The 16,642-nt window shown below is 39.8% G+C and overlaps 1 protein-coding gene across 1 annotated transcript in view; it reads right to left on the bottom strand.

Moving 5' to 3' along the window:
- Positions 1 to 16,642, bottom strand: part of ARHGEF3 (Rho guanine nucleotide exchange factor 3) — a 312,784-nt gene that overhangs the window by 171,605 nt on the left and 124,537 nt on the right. The window contains exon 4 of the mRNA XM_073351503.2: positions 309 to 371. Coding sequence (XP_073207604.1) covers positions 309 to 371 — 63 coding nt within the window. The remainder of the gene's footprint in view (positions 1 to 308; positions 372 to 16,642) is intronic.

The following is a 16,642-nucleotide window of genomic DNA, read 5'->3' as shown; positions in this document are numbered from 1 at the left end:
TCCTTTTCTTTTTGCGAATACAGACTAACACGGCTGTTACTCTGAAACCTTTCTAACAACAGTCTATTCTACTGACATTATTATCCTCCAATTATTACACTATAGGATCAGGACATTTTCAGTCTAGTTGGCAATGATATACGTTAAATTTAAGTAGTATGCAAAACTACAGTTATTTCAGGCCATGAATGAACAGACTGCAGCTGAAATGGCCAATGTACCTTTGTTTCAGGAAACAACAGGATATCCGCATTTTAGTTCAAGACAAAAAAAAAAAAAAAAAAAAACCCGCTAAAGAAATTACTCACTCTTGCATCAAGGCTGCAGATACTGATTGCATCTTCATCTTGGGTACTCTGTTTCCGTTTCTTCTGTAAAATAAAATGGAAAGAAAAGCTCAGACATTGGTAAAGATTACCAAGTTGCCAGGAAGAAGATCTTGAAACAGATAAGTAAGCATGTAACAGATATCACAAAATAATACTTTAATCATTTGTTCTTTCTTTACGCATATTAATAGTTCAAGAGGATAACAGCTACATGTGACTATTAGTTCTATATTCACTTGTTTGTGCCATTGTTTTCTTATTGGCATATTCTATCTAGCTACTATATATTAGGGTCTGCTTCCTCTTCCTATCCTCCCACCTCCTCATATCACCTCACAGTAATCCAAATTATAAACCCCAGTTTTAGGCATAATTCAGAGGTAGTATAATAATTAGCTGCATGAATCAAACTTGCCATGGCTATTTGTTCATAAAAGGATACGGGATCTTCAGCTTCCATGTAGGCACCCACCAGATACCTATTTTAACCTGACAGAGGGGGATGGTAGCTCTGTCAGAGCTGCATACCCTCTCCAGTAGTCATTTTAACACAAAACATCTTAATGAGAAGTTAGTGAGAACTTTTTGACTGAAACGTATTGCTCAGATACTGAGCAGTCATTTAAAGACAGGTGCACTCTACTATTATGTTTAAATTCCTTGTTGTGACTTCAGAAGGGTGATTCAAAGAAGAATTGAACTCCTGACCAAAAGAAGTGCTTCAGCCACCACAACCTAATGGGAATGTTCTGTTCTCTTACTACTATCATGCTTCAGCAAAGTAGAAGCCAAAACCTACCAGCCCAAATCCAACAGTTTCACTTCAAGCATAGTTACTGCTGCCCAGCACCAAATTACTCTGCGCAGAAGCAAATATTCTTGTACTGTATTTGTTTGCCTGACTGGGTCCTTATGTAATTTTCAAATGCCCTGTGCTTATTCCATTTCTGAATGTGATCAGTTTCACAAGGCTGCTATTACTTTCCACTTACAAGTCTTCCCTAATGATGATTGAGATTGTGTTTGAGTTTTCCTTTTATGAATTGTTAGAACACTATGCACTCCATGAAACACACACAAAAACCCTGCATATTATTATAGTTTAATTAATTATGCCCCAAATACGCTAATAGTTGTACTACTGGTAAAGACAATGGGTAAAATTTTCAAAAATGCCTAAATCATTTTGAAAATGAGTTTAGGCTCCTAAGTCACATGGGCTCTTTACATTATATTGTTATATTGAAAATATTTTACTTCTAACCAAAACCATGAGAGAAACACTTACACATTGTGCATTGCATGCAGTTTGACAAGACAATATGAATGTTTTATATTAAAATTACTTAAAATACAGAAATAAAAGTTTATTGTGTTTGCGTGTGCATGTGTGCATGCACGTGTGCACACACAGTTGACATTACGTCTTTCCAATATATAAATTTCAACAAACAAATGCTATCTCCAAATAGCCAACATGGCAAAGTTTGAAAAACAAGTGAATTTATACCACAAGAATTATATTAAAATATATTTGGCTTTTTGGTAAATAGGTCAGTGATCCCATTCTGTCACATATTCACTTTTTTTGTTTTGTGACATGACAGATATGCTTCTGAAGTCTTCACACAAGTTCATCACAAGAGAATTCTCTATGCCCAGTGAAAAACAAATAGTATGAAAAAACATTTAACAGAGCTCTGCATTTTCTATTGCACCAAACTGATTTAGGAAACAAGAGAAGTCAGTACATTTGATCCTTATTTATCCAGCTGTGTTGTCTTCCTTGTCAAACAGAGATAAGTGTTTGAGATAACAGAAGATTTATTTCCCAGTCTGTGAATTCTATGTGTGGTAAAGAAGGTAAGCAAAAACATATAGATGACACATTGGGCCCCAGTTTTATGGCAAGGCCCAAGTTTAAGTAAAATTCAAGAATGTTTTACTTCTCACTGAAGTATCTGAATATTACACATCTTTAAAGAAAGCCCCTCAAAGCAGTGACAGTCTATATTCTTATAGGTCTGCACACTCTTACAGCGACATATAGAAATAATTATAATTCACCTGTATGGCTTAATAGTGGTAAAACAATAAGGTAGCTTGACCCTTGTAGTCAATATCGCTGATTCCTACCTTACAGTCAGAGATAAAGCAATGAAAGAACAGCTGCTTTGGAAAAGATACAAGAAGACGCGAGACAAAAAACAAAGCTGAAAAATGCAGTGTAGCTGTAAAAAGAAAAGGAGTACTTATGGCACCTTAGAGACTAACCAATTTATTTGAGCATAAGCTTTCGTGAGCTACAGCTCACTTCATCGGATGCATACTGTGGAAACTGCAGAAGGCATTATATACACAGAGACCATGAAACAATACCTCCTCCCATCCCACTCTCCTGCTGGTAATAGCTTATCTAAAGTGATCACTCTCCTTACAATGTGTATGATAATCAAGTTGGGCCATTTCCAGCACAAATCCAGGTTTTCTCATCCTCTGCCCCCCCCCCCCCCCACACACACACAAACTCACTCTCCTGCTGGTAATAGCCCATCCAAAGTGACCACTCTCTTTACAATGTGTATGATAATCAAGGTGGACCATTTCCAGCACAAATCCAGGTTTTCTCACACACACACACACCCCCCCACACACACAAACTCACTTTCCTGCTGGTAATAGCTCATCCAAACTGACCACTCTCCTTACAATGTGTATGATTGTCAAGGTGGGCCATTTCCAGCATAAATTCAAATTTAACCAGAACGTCTGGGGGTGGGGGTAGGAAAAAACAAGGGGAAATAGGCTACCTTGCATAATGACTTAGCCATAGGGCCTAATAACATCAGCCACACTATCAGAGGCTCGTTCACCTGCACATCCACCAATGTGATATATGCCATCATGTGCCAGCAATGCGCCTCTGCCATGTACATTGGTCAAACTGGACATTCTCTATGTAAAAGAATAAATGGACACAAATCAGATGTCAAGAATTATAACATTCATAAACCAGTCGGAGAACACTTCAATCTCTCTGGTCACGCAATTACAGACATGAAGGTCGCTACCTTACAACAAAAAAACTTCAAATCCAGACTCCATCGAGAAACTGCTGAATTGGAATTCATTTGCAAATTGCATACTATTAATTCAGGCGTAAATAGAGACTGGGAGTGGCTAAGTCATTATGCAAGGTAGCCTATTTCCCCTTGTTTTTTCCTACCCCAACCCCCCCGACGTTCTGGTTAAACTTGGATTTATGCTGGAAATGGCCCACCTTGATAATCATACACGTTGTAAGGAAAGTGGTCAGTTTGGATGAGCTATTACCAGCAGGAGAGTGAGTTTGTATGTGTATGGGGGTGGGGGGGTGAGAAAACCTGAATTTGTGCTGGCAATGGCCCACCTTGATTATCATGCACATTGTAGGGAGAGTGGTCTCTTTGGATAAGCTATTATCAGCAGGAGAGTGAGTTTGTGTGTGGGTGGGGGTTTTTTTGGGGTGTGTGTGAGAAAACCTGGATTTCTGCTGGAAATGGCCCACCTTGATTTTCATACACATTGTAAGGGGAGTGGTCACTTTGGACAAGCTATTACCAGCAGGAGAGTGAGTTTGTGTGTGTGGTTTTTGGAGGGGGCGGTGGGGGGTGAGAAAACCTGGATTTGTGCTGGAAATGGCCCTCCTTGATTATCATACACATTGTAAAGAGAGTGGTCACTTTGGATGGGCTATTACCAGCAGGAGAGTGAGTTTGTGTGGGGGTGGGGGGGAGGATGAGAAAACCTGGATTTGTGCTGGAAATGGCCCAACTTGATTATCATACACATTGTAAGGAGAGTGATCACTTTAGATAAGCTATTACCAGCAGGAGAGTGGGATGGGAGGAGGTATTGTTTCATGGTCTCTGTGTATATAATGTCTTCTGCAGTTTCCACAGTATGCATCCGATGAAGTGAGCTGTAGCTCACGAAAGCTTATGCTCAAATAGATTGGTTAGTCTCTAAGGTGCCACAAGTACTCCTTTTCTTTTTGCGAATACAGACTAACACGGCTGTTACTCTGAAACCAGTGTAGCTGTAGCAGTGTCAGTCCCAGGATATTAGAGAGAAAAGGTGTGTGAGGTAATATCTTTTATTGGACCTTCTGTTGGTGAGAGAGACAAGCTTTCAAGCTTACTCTGTGCTCTTCTTCAGGTCCTGGAAAGGTACTCCCAGCATCAATTGCAAAATGCAAGGTGGAATAGATTATTTAGCATAAGTTGTTAGCATATATTGTAACCACTGAAGGTAGAGTGGCCCACTAACACCTCTGCAGGCATAGGACAAAAAGAGGGGGTTAGTGATTTACAGATTGTTGAATTAAACTATCAATCCAATGTTTAACTCCCTCTTTTTGTCCTGTGACTCTACCTTGAATGGTCCCTTACAATAAGTGCTAACTACTTACGCTACACAATCTGTTCCATCTTGCCTTTTACTGTGACACTCAGAGTTCCTTTCCCGGACCTGAAGAAGAGCTCTGTGTGTGCTCAAAAATTGGTCCAATAAAAGATATAACCTCACACACCCTGTTGTTTGTCAAAAGCTGAAGAAGTCAGCCTTGTAGTTACCTCCACATTTTAATAACTGTAGATGACTGTCCGTACTCATAAAACTGAGGAACTGGTGCCAATGACTACACCTGGAAATAGTATGGACAAGTGTTGCATAAATGTATACGTGTTAATATTAAGGCACTTCACTTCTGACATCTCCGCTTTTCCAAACTTTGGGCCTCTTTGTGCAGACTGTAAATCATGCAGAATCATGTCAAACCTGGCACTGTTTTTTGTGACCTGGACAACAGACTCTAGACTGAGCAACTGTTCTTTTATTGTGATCTGTGATTTTAAGTGCATGTAGTATTGCCAGTCCCAAGCATTCGAAAATCATGAGTTGAACCCCATAAAATTATGAGATTGATTTAAAGATCACAATTTTTAAAAAAATATATATAATAAATGTTGGGTGCTTTGGTTTTCAGCCCCTACTATATACTTGGTGAACATTTTCATGGTTTTCTCCACAACCATGAAACTTTTTTTAATCAAAAATTGATATTGTCACACAATCACCTGACTCACAGAGCTTGGGCTTGCAGAAAAACATCAATTACCACGAGACTCGCAAGAGTTGACAACACTGTTAATGTCTTGTACTTTAAGCTATTCCACCTCACTATCCTAATTTTGATCTTTTCTGAACTTCCCTTTACTAGAGAAAAAGGAGTAACATGACCCCTCATTTAAAATGACTTGATGTCAGTGTACTCTTCCCTACAATTTGGTGGCATCATTAAACTAGGTGCAGAAATAGAGTTTATGCAAACTACCGTCAAACAAAAGGATAGAAAGCAGAAGGAGGGGGCAATGGCATATTTAGAAAGTATATTTTGAAATCTTGGAGGAAAAAAGTTATAGCAGCTTCCAAGTTCAAATAGCAATCCCACAGGAAATCACCCCACGGGTTCTCACACTGTTCTGGTAGAGAGCGTCTCCCTCATGGACTCCTCCCCTCTCATTCATGAGTACATGAACCACCTTCACGATCATTTGCAATCATAATGACATCCCTGTGGCTACTACAGCAATTGCTGACATGAAAAAAGTAATACTTTTAACTTCTTTTAATATGTGCGTTAGCAGCTGAGAGCAAGGATCACCAGCAAGTATTTCAAGGACCACAGTTGATGGTACTCATCCCACAAATGAGCATCAGTGGCCAATACAGTAAGTTTCACTAACTTTGGGAGTATTACAGAGCATGTACTTTCACAAGAAATAACTGTTTTTGAGGAAAAATTACCAACAGTAACAGTAGAAACAACTTGTCTTCTACGCCCTCCTCCCCCACAGTTGTTAAGCACAATGTTCTTCTTTTTCCACCTATTACTAACAGAACCAACATATTTATTATGACCAGTGCATGACTTGTGAGATCCAGTAAGATCATTTGCCAAGGTGGTATTTTCTCTTTGATGAAAGAGAAGAGAGAATACCATAAAAGTCAAATGTTCTTACTGGACGTGATGTTAATATTTAAGCATAGCTGGTGACATGCATAATATATCATTACTAAACCTAAATACATCTATGAATTGCCTAATCATATTAATATGTAATTATGCTATCTCTGAATCTCTTTCAGGGAATTAAAAAAAAGAAAAAGAAAAAGCCCAGAATCTCATCCTCAAAATTATAGCCAAGATTTTTTATAAAAGTGAGAGAAAAAAGTAGAGGACTATTTTAAAACCATAACAGTTGCATTTTAGCATTTTTTAATTTAGAAGCAGAACCAGATTGTGAATTCTCATATGAAGACACAATGGAAATGCTTAATTGAAACACATTCTCCCCTTTTACAGTGAACATAATTGAACACCTCTTGCTGTTAAGTTCCAGGGCAAAACATTATCAGCAACAAGTCAAGGACAGAATGGAATGCCAGAGGAACTCTGGTCTAGACAGCCAAACAGCAGATGTGTAAATTGGAGGCAACACTCAGTACATTTTACTTTACAGAATAAACTAATCCACATTATTAATTAGGACAAGCATGATGAATTAATGATGAAAGACACATAATAAAAAGTCAGGGATAGAGCACTACAAAATGTACTTTGTTCACATGGTAATGTTTCATAAGGTACTAATAAATGAACTGTAGAATATTCTGTATACCCCATAAAAACTTGACACATGTAATTGCCCAAATCCTTTCAGTTTACTCCAAAGGGTTTAAGTACTGTTATATTTGAGTGTGCTTTGCCTCTTCAGTCTCTGCTTTGCAAGCAAGAACAATGGAAGTATTCTTCTTTTAGGCCAGGTCTACTTACAAAAGTTATATTGCTTTACTATTCCAGTATAGTTAAAGCAGTACAACCCTCCTAGAATGGACACAATTATACCTGTATGAAGGCACTTATATCAGGAGAGCTTATACCCTGAGGGCATGGAGAATAAACTATGCTGGTATAAGGCATCTTTATACTGGTATAACTGCATCCATAATAGGGGTTGCATCATATACCATCAGTAAGAAAAGCAAAAATAAAAAACCAGAACCCATGGCCGCAACGGACATAATGATGCCAGTACAAAAACTGTGCGTAGACCAGGCCTCAGTCTGAAAACCCTAAAAATCCAAAATATTCCAAAAGAATCAACATTCTAACATAACAAAAAGTTGGCTACTCTATCACGTCAAAGGGAAAGAATGCAGCTGAGGTCTATACACTACCCAGGGAGGCTACGTACTTCTTTTTAAAAGAAGAAATCACAGAAAGATAGGAAATACCTTGTGTGTTTTAAAAGAGCATGTGCTTCAAATTCTAGAAGGAATGAAGCATTATTCCCCTTTTAAAAATAAATATTTAGAATTTTGGTGAATTATTACATATTTATAAATCATATAAGGTTAATCATTCAACTAGGAAACAACAAGTCAACTCTGAAGCTATAATAAATGTTCTCTGCAATTACACAGAAATAAGGCAAAGGATAACATAAACCTAACAACACTAACACTGAAGGATAGTGACAAATGACAGCACATAAAACAAGATGATAGCTCCTTTGCTTAAGAATTCATGAAATGAATCTTACTCATGATTACGTGGCCATGGATTAACAAAGAACGTGACATTTCCAGCCATGGCAGAGTTCTACCTAAAGCTAATTAAGAAAATTAAATAAGAAACACAAGCAAATTAGCTGGTTTCAGAGTAGCAGCCGTGTTAGTCTGTATTCGCAAAAAGAAAAGGAGTACTTGTGGCACCTTAGCGACTAACCAATTTATTTGAGCATGAGCTTTCATGAGCTACAGCTCACTTCATCGGATGCATTCAGGGGAAAATACAGTGAAATACAGGTTTCCCCCTCTCTCCCCCGCTCTCCTGCTGGTAATAGCTCACCTTTCCTGATCACTCTTGTTACAGTCTGTATGGTAACACCCATAGTTTCATGTTCTCTGTGTCTATAAAATCTCCCCACTATATTTTCCACTGTATGCATCCGATGAAGTGAGCTGTAGCTCATGAAAGCTCATGCTCTAATAAATTGGTTAGTCTCTAAGGTGCCACAAGTCCTCCTTTTTTTTTTTACCGATACAGACTAACACGGCTGCTACTCTGAAACCAATGAATCTGAAGACAGGACAAACTGTTGTAGCTGCAGAGTTATCCAACAGCAACTATATATATGGGCTTTTGGCTATTATTTTAGAAAGAGCATGTGTGATTGACCCTTGAATCATCTGCCAAAATGCGTTCCATGTGATTCATTCTCCATTCCACCCTCCTTAGTTCTGCCTAATCCTCATTGGTACAGAAAATTCTTGGTTTTCGTGCCTGCTTCCATTCTCACATACACGGACACTTCTTGAGTCCCTATTCAAAGGTTTAAAGAGTGTTTTTAGTAAAATCCTCTTCAGCCTGAGCTGAACAATTATAAACAGATTACATCGGATGGAAACCAGCAGGTTAAAGTTGTAGCAGACAGTCACGGAGCCTTAAAAATGTGACTGCCCTTCATGGTTTTTATATTCCTAAAAATGATTGTCAAATTTGACAATAATTTTACTAATTATTTTCATTATATGTATGCATTCATTACTATTTTTTTCTGGTGTCAATCATTTTTAATCTGGACAAGGATGTTTATTCTTTGATGTCTTTTTGTTTAAAAGTATAGAGGGAACAAATAACTGATTATCTCCATGCTGGATTTGTATCTATCTTTTTACTTCTCTTTTGGAACATGAAGCACAGTTTATCATTCAAAAATAAAATGTATTTCTTCCAAATACTACTAGGAACCATTTCTGTCCCTCCCCCGTATATTAATGAAGTAACACATTTTCAAACACTGGCCTCCATCTCTTCAGGCACAAAACTCTGTGGGTAAAATTGTCAAAAGCACTTATGTGACTTACAAGACTAAGTATTACCAAAAGTCACCTAAATGCTTTTTGACATTTTATCCTGGGCTTGCAAAAACTGAGGCTCCCCCACCACAAAAATAACGAGAATGAAAACCTGGCCTTGAAAGCATAAGTAACAGTAAACTCATCAGCAACTGCATGTTTTCTGATTAACACGTTTTTAGAAATACATTCAAAATACTACAAATGAATTAATAGCCCTCGAGTAAAAAATGACTTCATCGACTCTAAAAGTATATTTGTATGATTATGCATTATCTGATTTTCACTGCCATAGAGTATTACAGACACACTGTGCAACCAAATGTCTAATTCCATGAATGTAAAATCCAAATGTTAAATACAGTCAAGCTGTATAATAACAAAATCCTGAGCTTCCTAAGGTAATTTAAGTAGTAAGTAATCAGTGTCCCTACCACACTAAAATATTGATTATGTGCATTGCTTGAATAACAAACACACAAAGAAAAATTCTAGTTGTATCATATCACATTATGTATTAGGTTATCCTCTTATCTTAAATCATGTAGTATTATATAAATCCAAGGTAACATGATATGACAACTAAAGCAAATATGCTGATAAGGGTAGGCTAGCACTAGAATGGAAGGACTGAATTTTTATACCATGTACAGAGAGCATGCCCAGTTCCGATTAATATTACCTAGAATTCAGCATGTTCTGTAACACTGACATATTACAATGAAAATAAAGAACAGGAGTTATAGATTCCTACGGATAGGAAAGGGAGTGTGACAGACAGATCACAAGCCCAGACAACAGAATGTGCTGTATAAACAAGCATGGATCATTCCATCAGCATGCCAAGAAAGGGACACTCATGGGACGCGATTGAAGATTTGAACACAAACATGTCATGGAATGGATAAGTTAAGGTCCTTATGGAAACTCAAGATTGTCTGCATTGCACATGTATAATACTTTTGATTACAAGTTAGGATACTAAATTTTTACCACATATTATCCATATATACACATGTACTCTATATAAGCCATCTGGACAAGTTAATATTACTATAAGGACCTTACATTCTGATATTGTATCAACTTTCTTCTGGATTAAACCCCAAGAAGAAACCCCAATATTATATGGTTCCAGAGAAACAGACTCAGAAATTAACTAATAAAATACATAAAAATTAGTGTTTCCCACTGAGATAAATCAATACTATTTAGGATCCTCTCTCCATATTGAGGAAATATCCAAAATCTGAATACCCCTGAAATCTGCAGTATTTAAAATCTGGATCTGAATTTTCTGACTTGAGCCTATTTCTACTTTAAATTCCGAACAAAAACTAAGAAAGACAATATTATAGTCAATATCCTGTCCTTGTCCAATATGGGGATTTGTTGTTTGAAAAATCTGTCAGATAATGAGAGAGTAATCCCCGTTCATTTTAAATGTCTTTGATTTAGTTGATTAGTGTCATAACTGCAACATTATTTAATCACAGTATTTCCTATTTAATCATAAGTTTTCCAGAACAGCATAATGCATCCGTGGTCAAGTAGCATCTATCTCACTACAAATTTGTTCTTTATTATTTGTAGTCTGATTATTAAATTAAAAACAGGTCTGGAACAGTTTTGATTTATACCCTCACTGAGAAATGGTTTGGGTGTTTTTAAGTCCTTGATGCCTCCTCTTTCATCTGTGCCTCAATTGCAGATATTAGCAATAGGTGTGTGTGTGTCTGCACATGTGAGTGAACATTCACGCCTGTCCCATGATAACTTCTCTGCACACAAAAATGTGTGCACCAGCTACTCATATATACACAGTGTACACATTTCAAGTGTATACCTCTAGACTTAAGGACATTTTCTTCTCTTTGTGCCCAATGGACAGTTAAAATAATAAATTTTTAAACCAAGCCAAAGCACTAGTTCTCAGTTAATACTGTTTCCATGGTAAGTGTCAACCTTTAGCTGTTTTCACCGGACTGTTGGTTAAAAGAATCTGTTTCCCCCCCCATACTCTTGCCAACATCAAAAATAGCCAAATGGAAAAATTTCTTTCCACAAAAACAAAAACAAACAAACAAAACAACAACAGAAATCCCAACAGGTAGAAATCTCCCCTACCTTTGGGCAACGACTGTTTTGGAAAGCTATGACTGTGTTTTAGAACACTTGCAGTTAGCAATTTTAAGTATATAGCAGGTGCAACTAAGTGCCCCTCTTTCACACCATGTGGGTCAACATCACTGGCAGGTTAAAAGCTGAATGTTTCCTGGTCTCAATATATCAGGATAGAATTGTTCTTCTCAGTAATTATCTCACAGGAGATGAGAGAGTAAGATATCTAATTATATAAAAATCAATGATTTAATTACAGGAATTAGAGTAATGAGACATTGTTATAGGAAGCATAGATTGGCATCTTCTCTTCATCACCAGGTTTATTTTATCGACACCGGAGATTTATATACTACCACCTGGGAGAGGAAATACAAGATGTATGAAAATAACTAGATAAAAAATATCCCGTGATGGGGAAGGAAGCGGCTGCCAGTAACAAATCTACTTTAGCCACTTTTGTTCCAGAATACAAGAGTGTCTCACACAGAATAGCACCAAAATAACTACGTTTTAGAAAACCAGTCTGCTCCTATTGCTATAGCATGCCCTTCACAGAAATCAGGATTTATCCCTACTAGGTAAAAAAGGGACTGCAACACTTCTCCCCTTCTTTATTTTAAATCACCTGAAAAATTGAAAGTCCCAGAAGACTGCTGCTGGACTGCTTTCCAGCATTGTTATTGGGGAAAAAAGATCTGTGTAAGAAGCTGGGTTTTGCATCATATTCTAAAATGTGATTATATTTTGCCAAACAAAAGTATGTCAAGATGCACTATATTATAGTGGGTTGTGAATATACTGTTCTGTGACTTCTGTTTTCAAAGTAACAGACATCTCAACCATAGTGCACATTACTGTATAGTCAAAGAGTCACGTCTGCAACATGAAGAAACAGAATCACATGAAAACAGTTCAAAATTACTCAGGGAGCTAAAATCAGATTAACCTATAATAATGTTTTTGGAAAGCTCAATAGATGAACAACTGTGAACTCTCAGTTTTAAAGCTCACAACAGAACAATAACACATTGTATAAGCTGCATGTCTTTGATAAGACTAGAATATCTGGAAAGATGTAAAATACTATTAAATTCATTTTTTTGCTCAGCAAAAAATATACATCTATATAAACAGTCAATTGCCCAGCTGATCAGCGACCATATTGTAAGAAATGAAAAATCGAACCTCCCCATTACTTTTATTAAAGTATTTGGAGACATCCCATTTGTTGGGTCTTTTACTGGCTTAAGTTTTAAGTTTAACAGAACATCCAAAGCTTTACATACAAGCTTGAGAAGGAGTAGTCAGTCAGCATCTGATTCAGAAGCCTAACCTGGTAGAAGTAGTAGCCCTGCAACGTACTGTGTACAAGAGTATACATGATATGGTGGTGGAAGAAAACTAGTGCCAAAGGTGAACAGAAACAGAAGGAACAAAGCAGCAAAGGTTGCAGAGAGAAGTAAAAAAGGAACAAAGATTGCTGGATCTCATCAACGTGCCACTCTTAAATGCCCCAGAAAACTTCAGTTTTGACAAACCTTCAGAATGGACAGACTGGAAACAGCATTTTGCAAGATTTCACATTGCAACCAAACTCGACAGGGAAACTAGAGACATACAGATATGCTCTTGAATTTATGCTATGGGGAAACATATCTTTTAATTCTTTGACTTTACTGAAGACAGTCATAAGGATGACTATGAAATGGTTCTGAGTATGTTCGATGCATACTTTATACTTCAGTGAAATGTTGTTTATGAAAGAGAAAGTTTTCACCAGAGAAGTTAGGAACCAAGAAAAATGTTGAATCTTTTATAAGATCTCTGCATGCACTGGCTGTAAACTGTGATTTTGGGACTGCAACGCAAAAATATCAGAGACAGGCTAGTCACTGGGTTGGTTAACAGACAAGAATCTTTCACAGCAGCTACAGATGAAGACAGACTTAACCCACGCAGCTATACAGATAGCAAAACAGTCTGGTCTGGTCAAACAGCATAACCAAAGGCAGAAGCAACTTGAAAAACCTGAAAAACAAGAAATTAGCTTAGAAGCTGTAAACAGCATGAGCTAAAAGTCATTATCAGAAAACCCCTGAGGCACTCTCTCAATGAGAGAACTCCCAGACTAAGAGGCACAAATTCCAAACACCAAAGCCTTTCAGCCTAACTGTACAAGATGTGGAAAAATTCATAGCCCAAGAAATGATGTATGTCCAGCCAAAGGCACAAGGTGTAATAAATACACAAAATATGGACATTCTGCAGCTGTTTGTCATACCAACACAGTCAGGAGTTGACTCATATTACAGACAATCAAGAGCCATTGTTCTGGGAGCTATCACATGTGATGACACAGAGCCTACCTGGAGAGTGAAACTGAATATTCATGGAAAGACTACTGACTTTAGAATTGACTTAGGAGCAGATATGACTGTCATTGTAGATGTAAAATCACCTTTAACCCCTCAGAGAGCTGAAATCACTTGACACAGCCTTGATTTGACTTGCAGGTATTCTGAACTGCATGGACCAGTTCACCACAGAAACAACTTACAAAAACTATACATTCAGCATGCATATGATCAAAGACCGAAACCTCCTCAGCCTCAGAGTGGCAGCCATGATGGGCCTGGTGAGAAAGTGGAAAACTTGACAGAGGATTTGAGAATATTGGACTTTTGAAAGGTGATCTAGTATAAATAACCTCAAGAGACAATGTTGAACCTTAAAGTGTAGAAATGCCTCTACCAGACAGAGCTTGGGAGAGACAAGCTGCAGACTCATGCAATTTCAGAGGACATAATTACCTGGTCATAGTGGACTATTTTTCCAGGTACACCTCTACCCCGATATAATGCGACCCGATATAACGCAGGTTCGTATACAACGCGGTAAAGCTCTGACACGCTGCTCTGAGCAGCGTGTTAAGGGTGCCAGGCCGTGGCCGAGGGGTTGGATAAGGGGCAGAGGTCTCGGATAAGGGGCAGAGGTCTCGGGGGCAGTCAGGGGCTCCCCCCCCCAGGGTCTGGGAGGCAGGAATGGTGGTGGGGCACTTTTGGGGCTCCGCAGTCCCAGAGTGGCCCGGGGGATTAGCAGGGGGCCGGGAGCAGCCCGCTCCACTTCCCTCGCCCTGGCCCCAGCCGTGTTGCTCAGGGGAGGGGACTTGGGGGAAGGGATCCCCCTCCACTAAACGGCAGAAGAGAAGCAGCCCGGCCCCAGTGTGGCCCGGGGGATTAGCGGGGGGCCGGGAGCAGCCCACTCCACTTCCCTCACCCCAGCCCCAGCCATGTCGCTCAGGGGAGGGGGCTTGGGGAAAGGACGCCCCCCGCACTCACCGGCAGAGGGAAGCGGAGCGCCGCGGCTGGGAGCTGGTGGAGTGGAGCAGGCTGGGACCGGGCTCCTCTGCTTCTGCCACTGCTGGTGAGTGCAGGGAGGTTGGGGAAAGGATATCCCACGTACTCACCTGTGGTGGGAAGTGGAGTGACACGGCCCCAGCCCGGTGGGCGTCCTTTCCCCAACCTCCCCACACTCACCAGTGGCGGGAAGTGGATAGGGTCGGGCTGTGTAGATAGGGGTCGGAGCAGTCAGAGGACAGGGAGCAGGGGGGTTGGGTAGGGATCCTGGGGGTGATTAGGGATGGGACGGGTCTCTGGAGGGACCGTCAGAGAACAAGGAACAGAAGGGGCCAAAGCAAGTTTGATATAACGCAGTCTCACCTATAACGCGGTGAGATTTTTTGTCTCCCGAGGACCACGTTATATTGGGGTAGAGGTGTATATAGAAAAAATATATTTGAAAGACATAACGTGTTGCAGTGTTATCAAAAAACTGGAGTGTTCTTTTGCTCCTTTGGGTATTCCAGAACTAGTGACGGACAATGGACCACAATTTACTGCACCAGAATTTAAGTCATTTTGAACAAAATATGATTTTGATCATATTATTAGCAGCCCACATTACCCACAAGCTGGGGCTGGCTGAGAGAGCAGTTACAAAAGCCAAAAAAGTCCTACAGCAGGAAGATTCATTCCTTGTTCTTTTGAGGTCCCAGAAATTGGGCTCCAGACCAAGACCAAATGCCTACACCCCAATTTTACAGCCTCACTGCTTGATCCAACTGACAAAGGCCAACCATAGGTGTTTAACTGCAGTGTAGGCACGCCCAAAGATTCCAAACTGACCATAGAATCATAGAATATTAGGTTGGAACAGACCTCAGGAGATCATCTAGTCCAATCCCCTGCTCAAAGCAGGACCAACACCAACTAAATCATCCCAGCCAGGGTTTTGTCAAGCCAGGCCATAAAAACCTCTAGGGATGGAGATTCCACCACCTCCCTAGTGCTTCCATTCCAATGCTTCTCCACCCTCCTAGTGAAATAATGTTTCCTAAAATCCAACCTAGACCTCCCCCACTGCAACTTGAGACCATTGCTTCTTGTTCTGTCATCTGCCACCACTGAAAACAGCTGAGCTCCCCTCTTTGGAACCCCCCTTCAGGGATTTGAAGGTTGCTATCAAATCCCCCCTCATTCTTCTCTTCTGCAGCCTAAATAACCCCAGTTCCGTCAGCCTCTCCTCATAAGTCATGTTCCCCAGCTCCCTAATCATTTTCGTTGCCCTCCACTGGACTCTCTCCAATTTGTCCACATCCCTTCTGAAGTGGGGGGGACCAAAACTGGACATAATACTCCAGGTGTGGCCTCACCAGTGCTGAATAGAGGGGAATAATCACTTCCCTCGATCTGCTGACAATGCTCCTATTAATACAGCCCAATATTCCATTGGCCTTCTTGTCAACAAGGGCACACTGCTAACTCATATCCAGCTTCTCGTCCACTGTAATCCCCAGGTCCTTTTCTGAAGAACTGCCGCTTAGCCAGTCGGTCTCCAGCCTGTAGTAGTGCATAGGATTCTTCCCTCCTAAGTGCAGGACTCTGCACTTGTCCTTGTTGAACCTCATCAGATTTCTTTTGGCCCAATTCTCCAATTTGTCTAGGTCACTCTGGACCCTCTCCCTACCCTCAAGCGTATCTACCTCTCCCCCTAGCTTAGTATTATCTGCAAACTTGCTGAAGGTGCAATCCATCCCATCATCCAGATCATTAATAAAGATGTTGAACAAAACTGGCCCCAGGACTGACACCTGGGGCACTCCGCTTGATACTGGCTGCCAACTAGACATCGAGCCGTTGATCACTACCCTTTGAGCCTGACAATCT

Source organism: Lepidochelys kempii, chromosome 7 (genome assembly GCF_965140285.1).
Source record: "Lepidochelys kempii isolate rLepKem1 chromosome 7, rLepKem1.hap1, whole genome shotgun sequence".
NCBI lineage: Eukaryota > Metazoa > Chordata > Testudines > Cheloniidae > Lepidochelys > Lepidochelys kempii.
Note: the sequence above shows the minus strand (reverse complement) of the source record. Positions and strands in the feature narration are given on the sequence as shown.